The sequence below is a fragment of the Macrotis lagotis genome, chromosome 1 (assembly GCF_037893015.1).
Source record: "Macrotis lagotis isolate mMagLag1 chromosome 1, bilby.v1.9.chrom.fasta, whole genome shotgun sequence".
Taxonomy (NCBI): Eukaryota; Metazoa; Chordata; class Mammalia; order Peramelemorphia; family Peramelidae; genus Macrotis; species Macrotis lagotis.
Genome location: NC_133658.1, coordinates 515440695 through 515460843, shown reverse-complemented (window position 1 = coordinate 515460843; position 20149 = coordinate 515440695). Strand labels below are relative to the sequence as shown.

At 33.7% G+C, this 20149-nt stretch overlaps 1 protein-coding gene across 5 annotated transcripts in view; it reads left to right on the top strand.

Annotated features, from left to right (window-relative positions):
* The window catches only part of USP9X (ubiquitin specific peptidase 9 X-linked), a 174239-nt gene that overhangs the window by 128818 nt on the left and 25272 nt on the right, over window positions 1-20149 (top strand). For all 5 annotated transcript variants that reach the window (XM_074214169.1, XM_074214168.1, XM_074214167.1 and 2 more), the window contains exons 31-33: window positions 1180-1370; window positions 6161-6334; window positions 18583-18724. In XM_074214169.1, the coding sequence (XP_074070270.1) occupies window positions 1180-1370; window positions 6161-6334; window positions 18583-18724 (507 nt within the window). The remainder of the gene's footprint in view (window positions 1-1179; window positions 1371-6160; window positions 6335-18582; window positions 18725-20149) is intronic.

The window sequence follows — 20149 nt, the reverse complement described above, 5'->3', positions numbered from 1 at the left end:
CACTGAGAGAGAGAGTTATGTTTCCAGAGTCTATACCACCAGTCTGTCTGTTCATTTTGAAACTTCCACTTCTAGGTTTTCCTTAGTAGCTTTTCTATCTTTGAAAAGAAAAGCAATGTTGTGTGTCTTGGCAAGAATGTCATCAGTCTTAAATAGGACGACTTATATTCAAAATGCAACTTTTCTACCAAGCATTCACAGTTTAGTTGTTTTTCTACTTCAGTTGTTTCTAGAAATTATCTCCTATTCCTCCAAAATAAAACCTACTTTGTAACAAAGGGGAAAAAAATTATACAAAACATCCCAACATCCTTTCTCTTTTAAGAGAAGAGAATTTATTTCTTTATCTGTCCTTCTAGGTTATTTACTGGTTTTTCAATTACTAGGTGTTTGATTTCTTTTTGTTGCACTTTCTGTTTTCTTTTTGTTCAAATTTCTTGTGAGCTTTTTATATTTCACTTTGTACCAGTTAATACAAATACAAAAATACCAAATAATACAAATGAGTTTCTCACTCAGCATTTGTTACTGCATTGTAACGTTATATGCATTTGCCCCTTTTTTTTCAGCCAATCCCAGAATTATGGGAGTTTTGAGTAATTTCTTTATCAGAATTTTTTTTAATGGTTTTACTCAGTATTTTATTTAATTGAACATTGAAATATGAGAGAGGCAGTATTGAAATAACACCATTTCAAGTCAGAAGACAGTTGTGTTGGACTCCTGTCTCTGACATTGAAAACCAAATGACCATATAACTTTTGATGCTTCTTTGTTCTTAGGATAAGAAAGAAGTTAACAGTAGCACTAGATGCTGTAACAGTAAAACCCATACAGACTGACGTCACTTATCATTCCTGTCAAATGTAAATTAAAATGTATCAGTCATAAATTATTTTAACAGTTACTGAAGAACATTTTATAGATTAATCATCTAAAAGAAAAATTAATCTTCTAATGCTATAAATGACCAGAAACAAATAGGATCTTCAGTAACATCCCTATAAAATGGATGTGTTTTTCAAATAAATATCATATGTCCTGACTTGCATCTTTAAGTTCTTTGAAAGCAAGGAGTTTAATGCAGATATAAAATATGATTAGTAAATGTGCTTGTCTGTGCACTAATTGAAACATTTTCAAGATACCATGAGTATCATTTTTACATATTTTTTAAAGAGTAATGTTGATCCCCGAGATGATGTATTTGGATATCCTCATCAATATGAAGACAAACCAGCATTGAATAAAACTGAAGACAGAAAGGAATACAATATTGGTGTTTTAAGACATCTTCAGGTCATTTTTGGTCATTTAGCAGCTTCTAGATTACAATATTATGTACCAAGAGGATTTTGGAAACAATTTAGGTAAGTGATAACTACATAAAAATTGAAGTACTTGATAATTAAGTGTATGGAAAGTATGAATTAACTTTTAAAGAATACTGTATGTTATTTATTTGAGGTGTAGATTGTTCATGAAATTAATCTTTTCAACCAGAGAAAGTCTTGAAATTATGGAAGCATTAATCCTAGGGAGGTTTTTTGTTTTGGGGAGATTGGGTTTTTTTGGAGGGGAGCGGTTGGTTTTTACAAGGCATTGGGGTTAAGTAACTTGCCCAAGAGCACACAGCTAGGTAACTATTAAGGGTCTGAGTTTAGATTTGAATTCGGGTCCTCCTGACTCCCATGCCTGTGTTCTATCTGCTGTGCCCCACCTCACCTAAGCAGCCCCTATCCTAGGGAATTTAAAAGAGTTTTCTTTCTAGTTAAAAAACCTTGTGACAATGCCTCACATCTGTTGTTAGAATTAAAAAATTTGTAGCTATCTTATTTGTATCTGATCCTTGCACATTTCTGTCTACCTTTATAACCTCAGGGTTCAAGTACTATCTTTGATACAGCTACACTGAGACTGTTGTAGAAAATGTGTCAACTTCTATAAGTAGATAGAATTTCCTCAGGTGTTGTTCTCTGTACCAATTGATGTTCAGGTCCAATCTCCATCCATGTCTCTTTACTTTTTTAGGAGACTAGAACGTAGATGGTGAAAAGAGCAGTCAAGTAATTCTCTGTTAGGGATTTGAAGAAAGATAGCATCTTTCCCCATCTTCTGACACATTCTACCTATCTAGCTTTTATTTCCATTTCCCTCCCAAGAACATTTAGTTCTATTTAGGTAGTTGGGTTTTTTTTTTTTCCATTTCTTGCTCTTAGTTTTATCATGCCTTTCTTCATTCCACTTTCACATTCCACATCCCAACCCCTGCATATTATTTTCTCTTGATGCCTTTACTAAATAAACTCAAAGACTTGATTATTTTCTTTCTCTGACCTCTTACAGCACTTTTAATTCAGAATTTAAACATATGTTTTCTTGTTTTCTAATTGCAGTCACAAATTTTGTCGGTTTTTCCTCCCTTGAGGAATTTGGCACCTGACTCTTTGTTCTGTCCTGTATCTTATGCCCTAGGTTTATGTTTGGGGATTGTATTGTCTACGTTGATTTCCTTTCAGACATCTTAGCTTTCCCAGTTTATTAACCTCAGTTCACATACCCTTCATTTTCACTCTCCCTGAGCCATGTATAAGAATGCACATACCCATAATCTCACTGTTTCCCTTAAATAAGTGTCTGTGTAATCAGAACTCTAAAATTCTTTTACCTTTTGTCCAACATCCCATTTTCCCTGTCCTTCCCTCTACCTGCACCTGTTCATTGTTGTTCTGTGATCTATCCCTTCACACCTTTCTTCTGTTTCAGTCTCCTGCCTGTGTTCTGGCCTCTTTTTTTTTTTTATACTTCAGAGTTCTGGCCCTCTAGTTAATTATTTCTGCTTTTTATTGTTTGAATAGTCTCTAACTTTCAAACCCCTTGCACCTTTTCCTGGCCCTCCTTATATTTCTCCAATCCTAGGCCTCAATCACCTCCAACCCTTCACCCCACTCGTAACAGACAGTACTCCCAGAAGTCATTGGAGGAAGGCAGACAGATGTTACTGGTAGATCCACTAAATGTCTCTAGACTCAGCTGATCCTTACTATGTAATAGCCCCTTTATTCTTCCAAAATTAGTCATTCTTTTCCCTGCCATAGTTGTTTCAAATATTCTTTTTCTCCAAGCATTCACATTACCCACTCCACTCAATTGCTTTCAGCAAAGAACTTAGCCTCCTACTTCACCCAAGAAATAGAACCAATGCCAGTTTCTGGATTCAGAACTTGAAGGGACCTTAGATGTCATTCATTGAGACCTTCTTCTTTTGTAGATGAGAAAACTGAGGCCCAGAGAGGCCTTTCCCAAGATTTCCCCTAGGAAGAAGTAAGTGACCAAAGTAGGATTCAAATCCACATCCATTACTCTTTTCACTGTCATCCATTGTGAACTTACTCTTCTCAATCTTTTTCTCCAAAACTTTGTTTAATATAGAGCAGCTTGGTGGTATATTGAATAGAGCATTGACTCTGGATCAGAAGGACCTGAGTTCAGATCCAGTTTCTGATACTTGACATTTAATATCTGGGCAAGTCACTTTAACCTCAATTGCCTCAGCCAAAAAAAACCCAACTTTATTTAATATCTCGATTTCTTTGAGAAAGAGATACCTTTCTTCCTTTATCAAAACTCTATACTTAACTTTCTTGCATCCAACTCCATCAAGAGCTTTCTAGTTTGATTCTCTCCTTTTTTTCTTGCTGTGTTTTGTCTGTCCTCTTACCCAATTTTTCCTCTTCATTGTCTCTTAACTTTTGCTTTCTTTTTCCTCTTCATATCCCCTTCCCCTCTTCCCTATCTCCTCTCTCTTCTAGTCTCTCACCATTTTTTTTAATCTTCAATCTCTCCCTATCTACTGCCTCCTTCTCTTTTACAAATATACCAAAATATCCCCCACTCCTTATTATCCTTTTATCCTCCCTTATCCCTCATTCAAGTTATCATCCTTGTATCTCTTCCTTTTCAGAGCAAAATTCATCACTAAATTTCTTCTCTTTAAAGATTACCAATAATTTCTTATTTGCCAAATCTTACAACCTATTGATAAAATGTCCATAGGATAAAAGACTCTAGAGTCAGAGGCCAGCTGCATCTTATTTAGGTCACACTGAGATCTCAATGACTTACAAACCAAATTTCAGTTATGTAAAAAGAATTTAACAAGAAATCTGTCAGTTCAACATTTTAAGTGAAGACTTCCCCTGAAATGTACACTGAGATTTAGTTTATGATTTTTACTTTACTAAATAAACTTTTACTTTGTTCTAATATAGATTATAAAGACTAATATAATTCAGATAACTGACCTTGAATATAAATTATGTTGAGGGGCGGCTTGGTAGCACAGTGGATAGAACACTTGCCCTGGAGTCAGGAGGACCTGAGTTCAAATGTGACCTCAGACACTTAATAATTACCTAGCTGTGTGACCTTGGGCAAGTCACTTAACCCCATTGCCTTGCAAAACCAACAAAAAATGTTGAAACATCATAGAAAGGTTGGTTTTTTAAATGTCTAATATGATTAATTAGACATTTAAGTATTAAATAAAATAATTTTCTTAAATCTGCTAACATTCTGCATGTGACCACTTAAACTTGATCATCCATACCAAAGATTAGATAACTAGAGTGAACATTGGCAAGTTTTGAAGGATTTTGTTATGTCTTAATCCTTCTCTATTCTTTGATACTGTTTGTTGTCTTTTTCTTCTGGGCAATTTGTTCTCGTTATTATTTGGCACTGTAGTCTTTCTTACTTTGGCACTATAGTCTTATTCTCCAAGGTTTTTATTTGGGTCCTTTTTTTTCTATGAAACCTTTCTTGATTTCAACAGATCCTATGATTTCATTGATCTCTCAACTCTGAAACTATACAGCCATGTCTCTCTTGAATTCTAATGCTTTGTAAACAGATAACTTTATCTGCTAGATTTCTGCTACCACCACCTCCCCCAAAAAAAAACAAAAAGCAAATTAGGCATTGTTTGTTTTTTAATACATAGTGTCTTTACAGGGTTTTCCTTTAAATAATGAACTATTGGGGCAGCTAGTTGGTGCACTGGATAGAGCACCACCCTGGAGTCAGGAGGTCCTGAGTTTGAATGTTTCTGTATTTCATCATCTTTACCAATTTGGTGATTATGAAGTGAAACCTCAGAATTGTTGTAAATTTTATTTTTCTTAGTGATAGAATTTTTTTGTCATTTATCAGGCCTTTGCCTACTTACTTTTCAGTCAGATTCTTTGACTTGGGTATTTGTATATTCATCTGGGATGGTATACTTTCATTAGAGATCTCTACTATACATGGGTTTCTTCTCTTTTCCATTTAACAGTTTCCCTTTAGTCTTATTGATGTTGTTTATGCGAACATTTAAATTTTTACATAATCAAAATTGTCTCATCTTTTGCAATCTCTTGTTTAGTTAAGAATTCTTCCTCTAATCATGGGTATAAAAAGTATCTCATTTCATCCTATTAAAGGCACATAATAATTACCTAGCTGTGTAACCTTGGGCAAGTCACTTAACCCCACTGTCTTACAAAAACAAATAAATAAATGATGGATATCATGGCAAATTTTAAATTTTTATATGCAAATTTGAAGGAGAGTCTATAGTGATAAAATAAGCTACACCCTTACTTTAACCTATACCTTGTAAATAAAGACAAGAACATCCTTGAAGTTTAGCAGACTCCCATAAAGCAAGAGCCTATTTTATGAGTGGCTTGAGATTGGAGGAAACATATCATTTATGTCTATCAGAATTCTGTCACATGAGGTCATAATAAAAATAAAAATTTGTTTACCACCAATATAGATTTTTATAGCATTAACTTTATCAGGATATTCTTTATTATATTATATCTATTATATTATCTTTTCCTAATGATAGCTCCATTAGCTTTGCAAATATCCATATTTTTCTGCCTGATATTTGAAGCATTACACATCTTTTAGCATTGGGAGTAAAATCTTTTTGATTATATCCTGTGAAGATCATTTGGATATACTATTTATTTATTTATTTAGTTACTTAATGGCTTAATCTTAGGGTATATTGGTGCATATCCTTTACAAGTAGCCTTTACAATGTTAACTTTTTTCTGTAAAATATTTTATGAAAATAATACTTTCCTTTTATTTTGTTTTAAATTAGGCTTTGGGGTGAACCTGTTAACCTGCGTGAACAACATGATGCTTTAGAATTTTTTAATTCTTTGGTGGATAGTTTAGATGAAGCTTTAAAAGCACTGGGACATCCTGCTATGCTAAGTAAAGTCTTAGGTGGTTCCTTTGCTGATCAGAAGATTTGCCAAGGTTGTCCACATAGGTAAGTCTTTTTCAAATTAAATTTCCCATATTAACATATTTTATGCAGTATGATTGCAATTTATAATATGTAGTGACTAGATGTTTTGACTATAAGTAACACTTTTGCATTTTTCCCTTTTTTAACCTGAGAAAACATTAGGAGGAATGACACTACATGGACTCCTCTTGATTCTTACTACGTATTTTGTATTATCTTTGTATTACCTAGGCAAATCAGTTTGATTTAGCCTGTTTATTCATCTGTAAAATAAAAGAGTTGGACTAGATGATATCTAAGGTCCCTTTGGCCTCAAAAAATTGACTTATCTATCCTTATCCTTTTCTTTATCATACTGTAAAATGTATTGATCTTCATTGTTTTTATATATTCATCCCTTTCTAATTAGTCTCTCCCCTAACAGTTAAATAAAACCAACTGATACTGTGGCTTTTGGCATATAAATTCTATTTCCGTCATACTCAACTTTTCTATTGAAAGATAATGTGTTTTACCATTGGTTATATAAAAGGAAAACTAGATTTTTGCATAATCTGAATATGGATGACTCAATTGTTCTCCTTTGTATTATTGTAGTTGTAGCTATTCTTGTTTTACTTGCTTCACTATCATTTCATACAAGCCTTACTATATTTCTCTAAATTCCTCCTATTCATTGTTTTATATGACATAGTATTTCATTTCATTACTATGCCACTTTTTTTAATCTATTCCCCAGTTATAATCATTTTAGCAGATTATTTTACTATTATAAAGAATGTTGCTATGAATGGTCATGTCTTTGGAAACTTTCTGTCATTTACATATGTGGGATAGTTACCCACTAGTAGGATTGTTAGGACAAAATATATGGAAAGTTTTAGTAACTTTTTGTATATTCCATCTCAGTGGTTATTCTAATTATTGTCTTAACTGGATGAATAACATCTTGTTTCTCTAACACTTCTTGTTTCTATATTTCATCATCTTTACCAATTTGGTGGTTATGAAGTGAAACCTCAGAATTGTAATTTTTATTTTTCTTAGTGATAGAATTTTTTTGTCATTTATTTATCAGTCCTTTGCCTACTTACTTTTCAGTCAAAGATTCTTTGACTTGGGTATTTGTGTATTCATCTGGGATGGTATACTTTCACTAGAGATCTCTACTATACATGGATTTCTTTTCTTTCCCATTTAACAGTTTCCCTTTAGTCTTATTGATGTTGTTTATGCAAACTTTTAAATTTTTATATAATCAAGGTGGCTAGGTGGCGCAGTGGATAAAGCCTGGGAGTCAGGAGTACCTGGGTTCACATCCAGTCTCAGACACTAGCTGTGTGGCCTTGGGCAAGCCACTTAACCCCATTTGCCTTGCAAAAACCTTAAAAAAAAAAATTTATATAATCAAAATTGTCTCATCTTTTGCAATCTCTTGTTTGGTTAAGAATTTTTCCTCTAATCATGGGTATAAAAGGTATCTCATTTCATCCTATTAATTTTGGGGATTTTTTAATGAGATTTCAGTCACATATCCAGCTTGAACTTATTATGTGTGTTGTAAAATAGGGATGCAAAAGTATTTTCTATCAAGCTAGTTTTGAATTTTCCCAAATGTTCTTATCTAATAAGTAGATATTTTTCTTCACTAAGTTGTACCCTAGAGTTTATCAAATAGTGAATGACATTTTTTTCTTTGAAGTCATGCAGTGTCATTGTGATGATCTGTTTTTTATACAGTACCAAATAATTATGATGACGACTGCTTTGTAATAGTTTGAAATCTGATCCATAGTAGGTACCCTTATTTCTACATTTATTCTATCATTTCCCTTCAAATTATTAAACTTTTGTTAATCCAGTTGAATTTTATTTTCTCTAATCCTATAAAATAGTCTGTTAATATGATTGGTATAACACTACATTTGTATATGAATTTTCAGTAAAATTTTTTTTGTCATCATTAGAGGCTATCTCTATATAAAAATAATGACATTTTCTCCAGTTCTTTTCCTTTTTCTGTGTAACCCTCTTTACTTATTTTTGTTTGATGATTACTATTTCTAATCCCCTTCTACAACCCTAAAAAAAAAAATTTAAGCAAAAAAACAAACTTGAAAAAAATTGACAAGTAAACAAATTCCTGATTTGACCATGTCCTAAAGGTATGTCTCAGTTTGCATTTCTGTCCTGTACACTTCTAGGCCTTTGTCCTAGGCAAATAAGCAGCATCTGGGCTCAGGAATGATTGTTGCATTGTTTAAACTTAAATAGTTCAGATTTGGTTTTGTTTAATGTTTTAATTATTGTCTAAATTGCTCTCAGCCCTTAAAAGTTTTCCCATGTTTGTTTTTTATCATTTCCTTTATCAGTAAAATATATCGACAATTAAAGGCATTGTTTGCTGAGATTTATATTGTGATAAATTTTCTTATAATCTACTTGTTTTCTGGGACACTTTTAAAAAAAACTTTTTTTCCCTAGATTTAATTGTAAGCCACCAAAAAATGTCCAAGTAGACACAATCTTTTACGTAACTTCTTACCCAATGTACTGTGCTTAATTCTTTGGAGTTATTAGCATGGGAAAAGCTTGATTTCAAGATCCTTTCCTTGATTTCTCCCCACCCCCACCCCCCCGCCACCCTCCCATCCTGACTTGTGCCTTCTGCCAAAAAATTATTTTGTATTTATTTTACATAGACTTAAATATGTACATATTGTCTCACAAAATATAATTTAAGCTCTTTGAAGGCAAGAACTTTTTATTTAACTTCTCTCCTTAATTTCTAGTGCCTAGAGTAACACTTTCTAAATGCTTATTGGTTGATTGAAGCAATTATTTTTCAAAAAATTCTCAATGGATAAAATTGATAGTTGTTTTTCATCTGTTCTTCTTAAAGATTTTATAATATATTAAAAACTTTTTAATGGCCATAAAAATCAGGAAAATGTAGAACACGTTTGTTTATTGAATAACGTTCATGCATAACTAAAAGAAATGTAAACAATAAGCTAAATCTGACCTTTTCTGGTCATCAATGTTATATAGTCATTTATTAAGTAATTTTATTTTCATACTTTCTAAACCATATGAAATGAAAAGGAGTAATGACTTCTGTGAGTTTTCTCACCCTCCTTCATATATTGTTTCAGGTCTGTTTTCTACAGTGTAGATCTGCAGGTTAATACATCTTTTTGTAACCTTATTTGTGACCTGTAGCATTGTCAGAGTGATCAAAAAAGTAAAAAAAATAATAATAATAATAACTTTAGCAAGTGAAAACTATCTTTATTTTAGAGAGAGGAAGTCTAACCTTATTTTGTTATCAATGTCTTTAAGTTAGTTCAGCAAACTATTTGTCATATGTTGAATCTAAATGATTGTCACTTAGTTACTAGTTTTTAGCAACTTTCTCAGGACTGCTTAATTTAAGTTTTGCTTTCTTTCCCAATTATTGTATTTTCATGATAATTCTTTCAAGTTTTTGATTTTTTTTAAATGCAATCTTGCTTAATTCATGTTTAGGAAATATTTTATTGAATAAACAAAAAATCTGTACCTGTAAGTGAGCAAAAGAAAAGCTTATACTCTAATAGGAGACAATATGTGTGTATATAGATATATGTATATGAATATGAATGTGTGTGTTTGAATGGAATATATAGAAAAAGTATTCTAAAATTTTTAAGAAGGAAATTTTAATGTTTGTGAAATTTTAACACAGTGCAGTAAGCTAAAAAGTTAACATATTCATGCTGGCTTTTGAGAGAAAATGTTGGGAACAAGGGAGATGATGGTTCCAATTATATACTCTGACCTGTTTAGAATTCTCTGGAATATTGTGCATAGCTTATTGTAGTTAAGGTCTCTGAGAAGTCCAGTATACATCTAAATTATGGCATCCAGAATGATAAGGATACTTGAAATCATATTAGAAAAGGAATGGAATTTAAGGAACTGCATATTATTTTTAATTCAGCCTGAAGAAAAGGAGTGAGGAGATAGAGAACACCAGTCAGATATTTGAAAGATTATCAAATGGGGGATTATAAGTCTTCCACCTGGATTCAGAATGATGCACTAAAAGTAGTAAATTTGTTTTATAGAGGCAGATTTAATTTTTTTCTCATATTTAAACTTAATAAAGGAAATAGCCTTTTTTTAGTTAATAGGGCAATTTAAAGGCATGAATGGCTTCTATAATAAACCTAGGGGAAAAATATTTGGTTCCCTCAATAAAGGTTTTTTTTTTTTTTATGTAAAGGCTGAGTGAGTACTTGATAGAGAAAAGGTTGAGATTGTCATAGAACAGATTCTCATTGTCAATATGAATTGGGACTATAGTGTGCTTTGTAGTTCTGTAAATGGAAAGAATTAATTGGGAAAGTTACCTGAACTGTTTCTTGAAGGAAGAAAGAATTTTCAGCAGATGAAAATGTGGAGTGTAGTATGCTATGGAGAAGGGATATAATGGAATCAGGAAGTAAATAGTGTGACACCAGGCTGGAAAAATAGACTTGAATAGATTGGGATAGCAAGATAACATAGGATAAGGAATTTGTATTTTCTCAGAGACAAAAGAAGAAGCCACAGAAGATTTTGAGTTCAGAAATAATGTTGTCAGAACTATATCTTTTAGGCATCTCTGTGGTTTGAAGAGGGGAGAATATTCTCAAGTCTTTGTCATCTTGTCCTATTTTCCAAATTCTAACTCTTGGTTGTTATCCACTTTTTCTGTTTCTCCTATGCTGCTCAACACTACTGGAGAAAGTTACACAATTATACCATCTGGGTTCATTACAAATATATCTTCTTTAAGGAAGAGCCAATATGGCAAAGGAGAGGTAGCCACACACATGAACTTTCCCATCATTTATCTCCAAATAACTTTAAAATAATGTCTCAGAATAAATTTAGAAGCAGCCAGGCCAATAAAAGGTCAGAATGTCCATTCTAAGACAACTTAGGACGTTAGCAGGAAAGATCTCTGATACCAGAGTTGACATCAGTCCAGAGCACTAGCAGTGGATCCTAATGGTAGTAATAACAGATGGCAGCGGCAGCTTCAGGAGTTCTTATTCCAGAGAGAGTTAAGAGGTTAGACAATTTCTCAGAAAGATTATAGGGTACTCTTTGCTGGCATTGGCTACAGCTAGCATTGATTGGTAACTGTTGTCCACCCAAATTCAGAGTCACAGTCCCCAAGCGGAAAGTCATAATCCAAAGCAAAAAAGAGCACTTTAACAGGGAATGGGGCTTGAAGGAGGGGTTACAGTTTCAAAGTCAGGAGCACTAGATCTTGTGATTTCAAAGGATCAGAGACCCTTTCTGGGTCTCTGCACAGACTAAGAGAATAGTGACTACACCTCTCCCAGGATAATACCACTTTGGAAGCACCAAAAGCCTGCAGACCCTCTCCTGAATTAAATCTAAAAACAGCAATATTAAAAAAGCCTGGAAATTTAGAACAGTCCCTTTCCACCCCTAGGTGAACAAATTGCTAGCATTAACATAAAAGTTCAAAGTTAAATTTTAAGCTGGAAAAATGAGCAAACAGTCCACCCTACCCTACCCCATAAAAGACTCCTACAGTGACAGAAAAAACCAAGACAAATTCAGAACACAACAGTGTGGAAACAGCTACAATTAAAGCCTGAAAGAAAAATGCTAATTGAACCCAAACCCAACAAGAATTCCTGGAAAAGTTAAAGAGCAGAGTATTTTAGGAAGATGTTGGAGTAGATCCAAAAGCTTTGGACTCTCCAAATTTCCTCCACCAAGGAAAGAAAAAAGAGAGAATATATAGAACTGCAGAAATGAACAAGAGTAGGAGAAAAGTAGCTGTCTTGCTTAGTCAACTTGAGAAGGCTCCCAAAACATTTTGCTTCCAGGTTTGGAGTTCAGCTTGAATGAAGTAAAAACACTTCTAAACAACAGAAAGCTAGTTTGGGAGGCTGCCTCAGTCTCAGGTTCAGGGTGAGCTGGGTGGTCTTTACAGTTGAGTAGAAGACTGAAGGACCTTCCACTTTCAAGGACAGACAGTAAGCACAGCTGTTCTGCCTTGATATGGTCCCACTGAGTGCAATAGTGGAGAGGTAGGGACCCTGTTGGCATTTTAGGGCAGAGAGAACAGCTGAAAAGACTCTATGGAGCAAGAGCTTTTGTGCCACAGCTTCACTAGGGGCTGGGACAGAGTCCAGAAAATAATATTAAAAAGAACCCGAGACATCATCATTCCTCACACCTCAGAACTGAAAGTTGATTATTATATTAATAGCTATTAAAAGCAAAATAAAAATAAAATGACTAAGAAAATAAGAAAGAACCCAGCTATCGGTAACTATTATGGGGATAGAGAAGATCTGGGTTCAAATTTATAAGAAGATAGCAAAGCTAAAACAACCATTTCTTTTTCAATGAAAAATGTCAAATGATTCAAAACCCAAATAGTTTTTGGAAGAACTTAAAAAAGACTTATAAAACAAATAAGAGAGATTAAGGAAAAATTAGAAAAAGAAAAAGAGCAATCCAAGAAAATCAAAAACAAAAAACCAACTAAAAAAAATCAGAAACTTAAGGAAGAAAATAATTCCTTATAAACTAGAATTGAATAATGAGAAAGTAATGACATGAGACATCCAAAAATAATAAAACATTCAAAAGAATGAAAAAATAGAAGAGAATGTGAAACAACGCATCAGAAAAACAATTTGTATAACATTCAGGAGAGACAATGTAAGACTAATTGAGCTTTCTGAAAGGTACTAGCAACAGAAAGAATCTTGACACAATATTGCAAGAAATTATCATTGAAAATGGCCCTGAAGTTGTTGAACAAGAAGGCAGAACAGAAATCCATCAATCACCATCTGAAAGAGATCACAAAAGGAAAACTTAAAGGCATATCTTAATCAAGTTTCAAAACCCCCAGATTAAGGAGAAAATTTGCAAGCAATAAGATAAAAGAGTTTAAATAGCATGGAAATATAATAGGAATTACTTAAGACCTAGGTTTTAGGATACTGCATTTCATAGAGCAGAAGAGCTGGGATTATGACCAAGGATAATATACACCAAAATAAACTATAAACCTGAATGAGGAATAAAATGGACATTTAAACAAATTGAAAGACTGTCATGGGTGGCTAGGTGATGCAGTGGATAGAGCACCGGCCCTCAGGAGTACCTGAGTTCAAATCCAGCCTCCAACACTTACTAATTACCTAGCTATGTGGCCTTGGGCAAGCCACCTAACACCATTGCAAGGAAGGAAGGAAGGTAGGTCAAGTATTTGTGACAAAAATAGCAGAAGTTAATGGAAAATCTGACATAAAATCCAGGAGAAATATAAAGTAAACTTTAAAAACCAATTTTATAAGGAACTCAGGAAGGTCAGATTGTTTCCTTAAGAAAACGTTATCAGTGCTCTTCATGACTCATCACTTTTTAGGTCCATTGAAAGAAAGTCTTGAATTGAATTGGTGAGACTAAAAATTAAACTGTGAGATAAAAAGGAGCAATTATTATACAAATGAGGCATAAAAAAGGAAGAATTAATATAGAAGTAAATGGGTCATGTGGTGGGAGGGGAAAGTGTTATTATTGTAATCTTATTCTCATCCAGAATTGTATATATCTAAATAGAATATAATAATCCTCTGAATTCAAGAAATAAGAAGGCTAGGGTATAGATTATGAGGGAAGGATTCTTGAAGGGAGGGGAGATTTAAGGAATTAGGAAGACAAACAGACAGAAATAAATTAGAAGAATCAAAAGGAATAGGGTACATAAGTGAGAAGAATCGTGATGAAAATTAGAAAGTAGAGAAATGCTCAAATAAATAATTTAGAATATGAATAGAATGAATCTACCCACAAAACATAAAAGGATAACATAATTAAAAATTGGATTCAGCAATATGTTCTTTCAGGAAACAAGATAAATGGGAGATTCACAGAGAACTGTAGTAGAATTTACTATGTAAAAAAAAACAGGTGTAATCATGACCTCAAAGCTAAAGCTAAAATAGATTTAATTAAAAGAGAAAAATAGTGAAACTACATTATATGTCACCAATATTCAATATTATTTTAACCCTTTTAAAATAACTAGACAGTATAAAATAGCTGAGAGCATACTTGTCATAACAGACAGGAATTACGTAAACATAGCCATAAAACACTTTTCATATAAATAAAATCAGATTTAAATAATTAGAATAATTTTTATTTATAGGTAAAACAATATAATTTTAAAAATAAAAATTTTGCCTAATGCTGTCCCAATTAAATTACTAAAAAAAAATTATCCTACTAATGTAGAAAAAATAACAGCAAAGTTCATTTGAAAGAACAAAGGTTAGGAATTTCAAGGAAACTTGGGGGGGGTTGAGATGTAAAGGAAAGAAATTCAGCAGTATCAGATTTTAAACCCTATTATAAGGTGGAAACAATGTTGAAGTGTAAAGGGGAAAATTTCTATTATTTTAAATCAAAATTTTCTTGTGTAAATAAAACAAGTGTCGCCAAGACTTAGAAGGAATGCAGAAAAATGGGAAGAAGCTTCTACAGATAATCTCTTAAATAGGATTGTGTTGGATTGCTGCTTGTGATGTAGAAAGTAAAAAACTGGTTAATTTTTAGGGGTTTTTTAGGATTTTTTTTTAGGTTTTTTCAAGGCAAACGGGGTTAAGTGGCTTGCCCAAGGCCACACAGCTAGGCAACTATTAAGTGTCTGAGACGGGATTTGAACCCAGGTACTCCTGACTCCAGGGCCCGTGCTTTATCCACTACGCCACCTAGCCGCCCCCATGTTTTTCAAAATTAACCAGTTTTTAAGGGGCAGCTAGGTGGCGTAGTGGATAAAGCACGGGCCCTGGAGTCAGGAGTACCTGGGTTCAAATCCCGTCTCAGACACTTAATAGTTGCCTAGCTGTGTGGCCTTGGGCAAGCCACTTAACCCCGTTTGCCTTGAAAAAACCTAAAAAAAAAATTTTGAAAAATATGTAAAGATTTAGACCGATAAAGAAAGATGCTATCTATCTCTAGAGAAAGAAATGAATAACACCTGGAAAGTAGGCATATGTATATGTTTGACATATACACATATAAATGGGTGAATATGTGAATATATTTATAGATATCTATCTAGGGTGTGTGTGTGTATGTATGTATGTTAATTATAGTCTTGGGAGGGGACAAGATAAAAAGTGCCTAGTAAAGAACAAAAGAAAAACTAGTATTTTTCATAGTTTTTCTTGAAATATGGTCATTTATTGTTTTAATATTGAATTTTCTACTGTGTCCATGTGTACTCTTTTTTTCTTTTCTCATTTTGTATTTGTTTAAAAATTAACCCTCACCACCAACCCCAAAAAACAGTTAAAGTGGTAGAAGAAAATTAAGGGAAAGGAATGAAAATGATATAAGAAAATTATGAAAAGAGAATTAACTTTGGTTAAAAGAGGTTCAAAAAGGGGCGGCTAGGTGGCGCAGTGGATAAAGCACCGGCCCTGGAGTCAGGAGTACCTGGGTTCAAAGCTGGTCTCAGACACTTAATAGTTACCTAGCTGTGTGGCCTTGGGCAAGCCATTTAACCCCTATTGCCTTGCAAAAAAAAAAAAAACAACAAAACAAAAAAGAGGTTCAAAAAGATACTAAGGGAAATAAAATGACAAAAAGATATTAAGGAAAACTTTTTAAAAACCCAGCATTGGCCTATGGTAAAAGAGACACAAATATTTATTAAAGAAAGGAACTCTTTAAAAAAGTAAAATAGGCCAAATGGAAAAAGAGGTACAAAAATGTACAGGAAAAAAATAGAGAAGATGTGAGATTTATCGATAGAAAAAAACACCACCGATCTGGAAAGTAGGTAAAAGAAATAATTTTAAAAGCAAGGATCTTTCTGAAAGCCTTGATCTGAAAAGAAGCTCTACATTCTATTTCAAGAAATTTATGAAGGAAATCCACCCCAATATCCTAGATCCAGGGTGTAAGTTAGAAATTGAAAGCATCTACAAATCATCTTCTTGAAGACATCAAAAAATGAGAACTCCCAGAAATATTGTAACCAAATTCTAGAGCCCCCTATGCCAAGGACGATCCACAGTCAGTATAACACAGGATTTAGCAGCTTCCATGTTACAGTAGAAGACTTATAAATAAGATAGGCAAAGTGACTAGAATTACAAACAAGTAATCTACCCAACAAAATTGAGTATACTCAGAGGAAAATGCATAATTAATAAAAATAGAAGACTTTTGAAGTATTTCTGATGAAAAGACCAGAGCTGAAGAGAGAAAATTTGAAATTCAAATACAGGGTGCAAAAAAATTCCAAAACTGACTGGAAAAATGCAAATTAAAGCAACTGTAAGGTAACCATTGACAAATGCTGCAAGGAATGAGAGAAAATAGTTACACTAACCAGTTATTGTAGAGGTGTGATTTGGTCCAACCATTCTAGAGAGCAATTTGGAACTATGCCTAAAGGATTATAAAATCTTGCATACTCTTTGACCCAAGAATACCATTATTATTTCTGTACCTCAAAAAAAGATCAAAAAATAAGGAAAAGGAACTATAGGTAGATGCATATACACAACTATATTTAATGGGTGAACAAGTTATAGCATATGATGGTGATGGAGTAGGGGGGAAAAAACAAGTGTATCTTTAATTTCAATTCAGCCTTCAAGCCCTCTAGACTTTCTCATTCCCTTTCAGTGGAGGGCTTTACCCCTTACTTTACTAAGAAAATAAAGACCACATGTTTCTTTTTACATTACTTAGAGACCTATACCATCAGTTTTCTCTTTATTCTAGTCCCTGAGGAAAAGGTAGCCCTTATTTATATACAAACTAACCCCTCTACTGGAGCAGCTAGGTGATGCAGTGGATAGAGTACTGGCCCTGAAGTCAAGAGGACTCAGATTCGAATTTGACTTCACACACTTGTGAGTACTAGCTGTGTGACCTTGGGCAAGTCACTTAACCCTGTCTTACAACTTGGGCAGTCTCCAGTCATGCTGATTCATATCTGACCACAGGACTCAGATGGCTCTGGAGGCAAAAGCAAGGCTGGTGATATTGTACAGCAACCCCCTCATTCAGATCCAATTCACGTGTATGTCATAGCATCACTTTCTTAATGTCATGGTCTTCAAGAATGAAGGACAAACAACAGCCCTTCTATTTGTGTTCTTGTTCTCATTCTTACTTCTCTTACAAGATGATGACCCTCTCCATTCAGTTTCTTTCTCATCTTCCATCACTTTTTATATCCACTGGGCTTTATGCTGCTGCTTACAAACATTTCTCAATATTCTCTTTAAAAACCTTTATCTAACTCTACTCTCCCCTCAAGCTATTATCATGTCTGTCTTCCTTCCCCTAAACAAATTATCCCCTAGTGAGGGAGCTACCTTTTTGGAGTATTTGGTTACTGGGTACCTGACCAGCTCTTGAGAAAATCTCTTATTATACTGTTTCTTTTTCTGAACACTACTTTTTATAATATTTCTCTCCCTAGATACCAGTATCTTCATGATACTTTAAATTCTCCACCAGATATAGACATCCCTAAGGAGTTTTGAACTCCAGCCTTTGTTCTTTCCCCTGGAAAAACTTTCAGCATAGTTGACTATATATAATGATGTAGCTCAGAAAACTAACATTAAGATATGAATGACTATAAACCTATAAAAAGTCATTTGATAGAGACAAAATCTCTGAGAAAGGGGGTGATAGTGGCATGACCCTATTTTTGGATTCTAAAGTCAAACCTACTAAATGATTCCTGCTAATTCTATTTCCAAATCTCCAATTTTCCCAGAACTTCTGAGATGTAAATTCCAAATCAAGGAGTAGTTTTTTTCCTTTACATTTTGAATATTCATGTACTTATCACCCCAGGTATATAATCAGTTGATACACAAAACTGATTTATTACATTACACAATAGGCACTCGAATGTTTATGAAATAAATAATTTTTTGACCCAAAGTAACTAAATCTCCCTCTATTTAAAATCCCTAAGTATCCAAATATAATTATTTAAAAACAACCTTATCTTATCTAATACTTGTTTTTTAAGGGGATTTTAAAAACAAATATTTGAGGTATGACATGTCTAAAGTTCTAATATTCTTTTCTCAGTTTGATGTGATATAAAATGTACTATATATTTATTGATGTAATCAATTAGAATGCTCTGGTGTGCCTCCCAGCAGAATACTTTTGAACTCTTCAAATAATGCCTTTAGGTACGAGTGTGAAGAATCATTTACGACTCTGAATGTAGATATTAGAAATCACCAAAACCTTCTTGATTCTTTGGAACAATATGTCAAGGGAGATTTACTGGAAGGTGCAAATGCATATCATTGTGAAAAATGCAACAAAAAGGTAAGTATATTGACAGTTGGCAGCCCTTTTTTATGCAGACTATTTTAATTAGTCATTCTACTTCAACTAATATCTGTTTCTTTAAAAAATCTTTTTTTTCCCCACTCTTTATTTTTTCATTCCCTATCTTATTTCATAACAGTGGCCAAGTTAAAGTATTGTGAAGAGAGGAAGGGATAGTAGAAAATGAAGGAATAGCTAAGTGAGATCTGGTCAAGAAGCTCCAATAACAATTTTGACATTGCTTTCCTTTGCAGAATCCTTGAGGAATACAGAATCTTTCCAGCATAGCTTGCTTCCTAAAGTCCCAACTAGATTGGCATATGATCATAGATTTAGAACTGAAGTTACTTTAGCAGCCATCTAGTCCAACTGCCTCATTTTACAGATGAGTGAAGAGGCTCAGAGGTTAGGTGACTTGCCTGAGGTTTAAAAAAAAAAGTAAAAGAGATTCTGAATCCTCTGACTCCAAATCCATTGCTCTTTGAACTGACATGTTACGTGACTTGCTGCCCCGGGGGTCTTCAGACCCCATTAAGTAAAACTTTTTCCAGAATTCCTGTTAAATCCCTAGAAGTTCCTTGTGTGCCAGGGAACATTTATATTTTTGGTCCCTCTGAAAGTTTATCATTCACACTCTTGGATCTAACTTTTAGGCACTCTCAGCCCACCTGATTGTATATTCTTTCCTATCTACTTTCAAATGAGTTTTACCTTGTGCCCAATAGTAGTAAAAATGTTCTGTTGCATTTGATTTTAAAGAAAATTTGTTTTTTGACTAGGAAATTCTTTTTTTTTTTTAAGTCCATGAGCCAAGCATGATGGTAAACATCTGTAAATCCTAGGGATGCTGAGGCTAGTGGATGACTCAAGCTCAGGAGTTCTGAGCAGCACTAAGGTTTTAAGGCTAAGCTGATTCAGGTGTCCTCACCAAACCCACCAGTATGATGAGCTGCTTGCATCAGGGGCCAACAGTCTACCTAAGGAGGGGCAAGCCAGTCCAGCTCCATCAGTAGTGGCATTGGTTCCATACATGTCATTGAACTTTCACCCTGGGCATAAGGAGATCCGGTCCAAATGGGGGTGGGGTAGGGGTGTTAAACTTGAGGTGGAATTTCAGAGTGATGTAATTAGATTTAGAATCAGAAGAATTATGTTCCAGTTCTGACACTTATCTAGTTCTGAATAATTTGGGGCAAGTCATTTAATCTCTCTTAATCCCAGTCTCCTCAACTCGAAAATCAGCATAATAATACCTGTCATACTTCACAGGCTTACCATGATGATCAAATGAAATAAATTATGAAAATACTTAGTGAACTAAAAAGAATTATTGGTGTGTTTTCAAAAGTCTTAATGCAATTTTAGGTTTTTAAAAATTTTATTATTAAAACTTGAGGTGTACCATATATAACAATGAAAGTA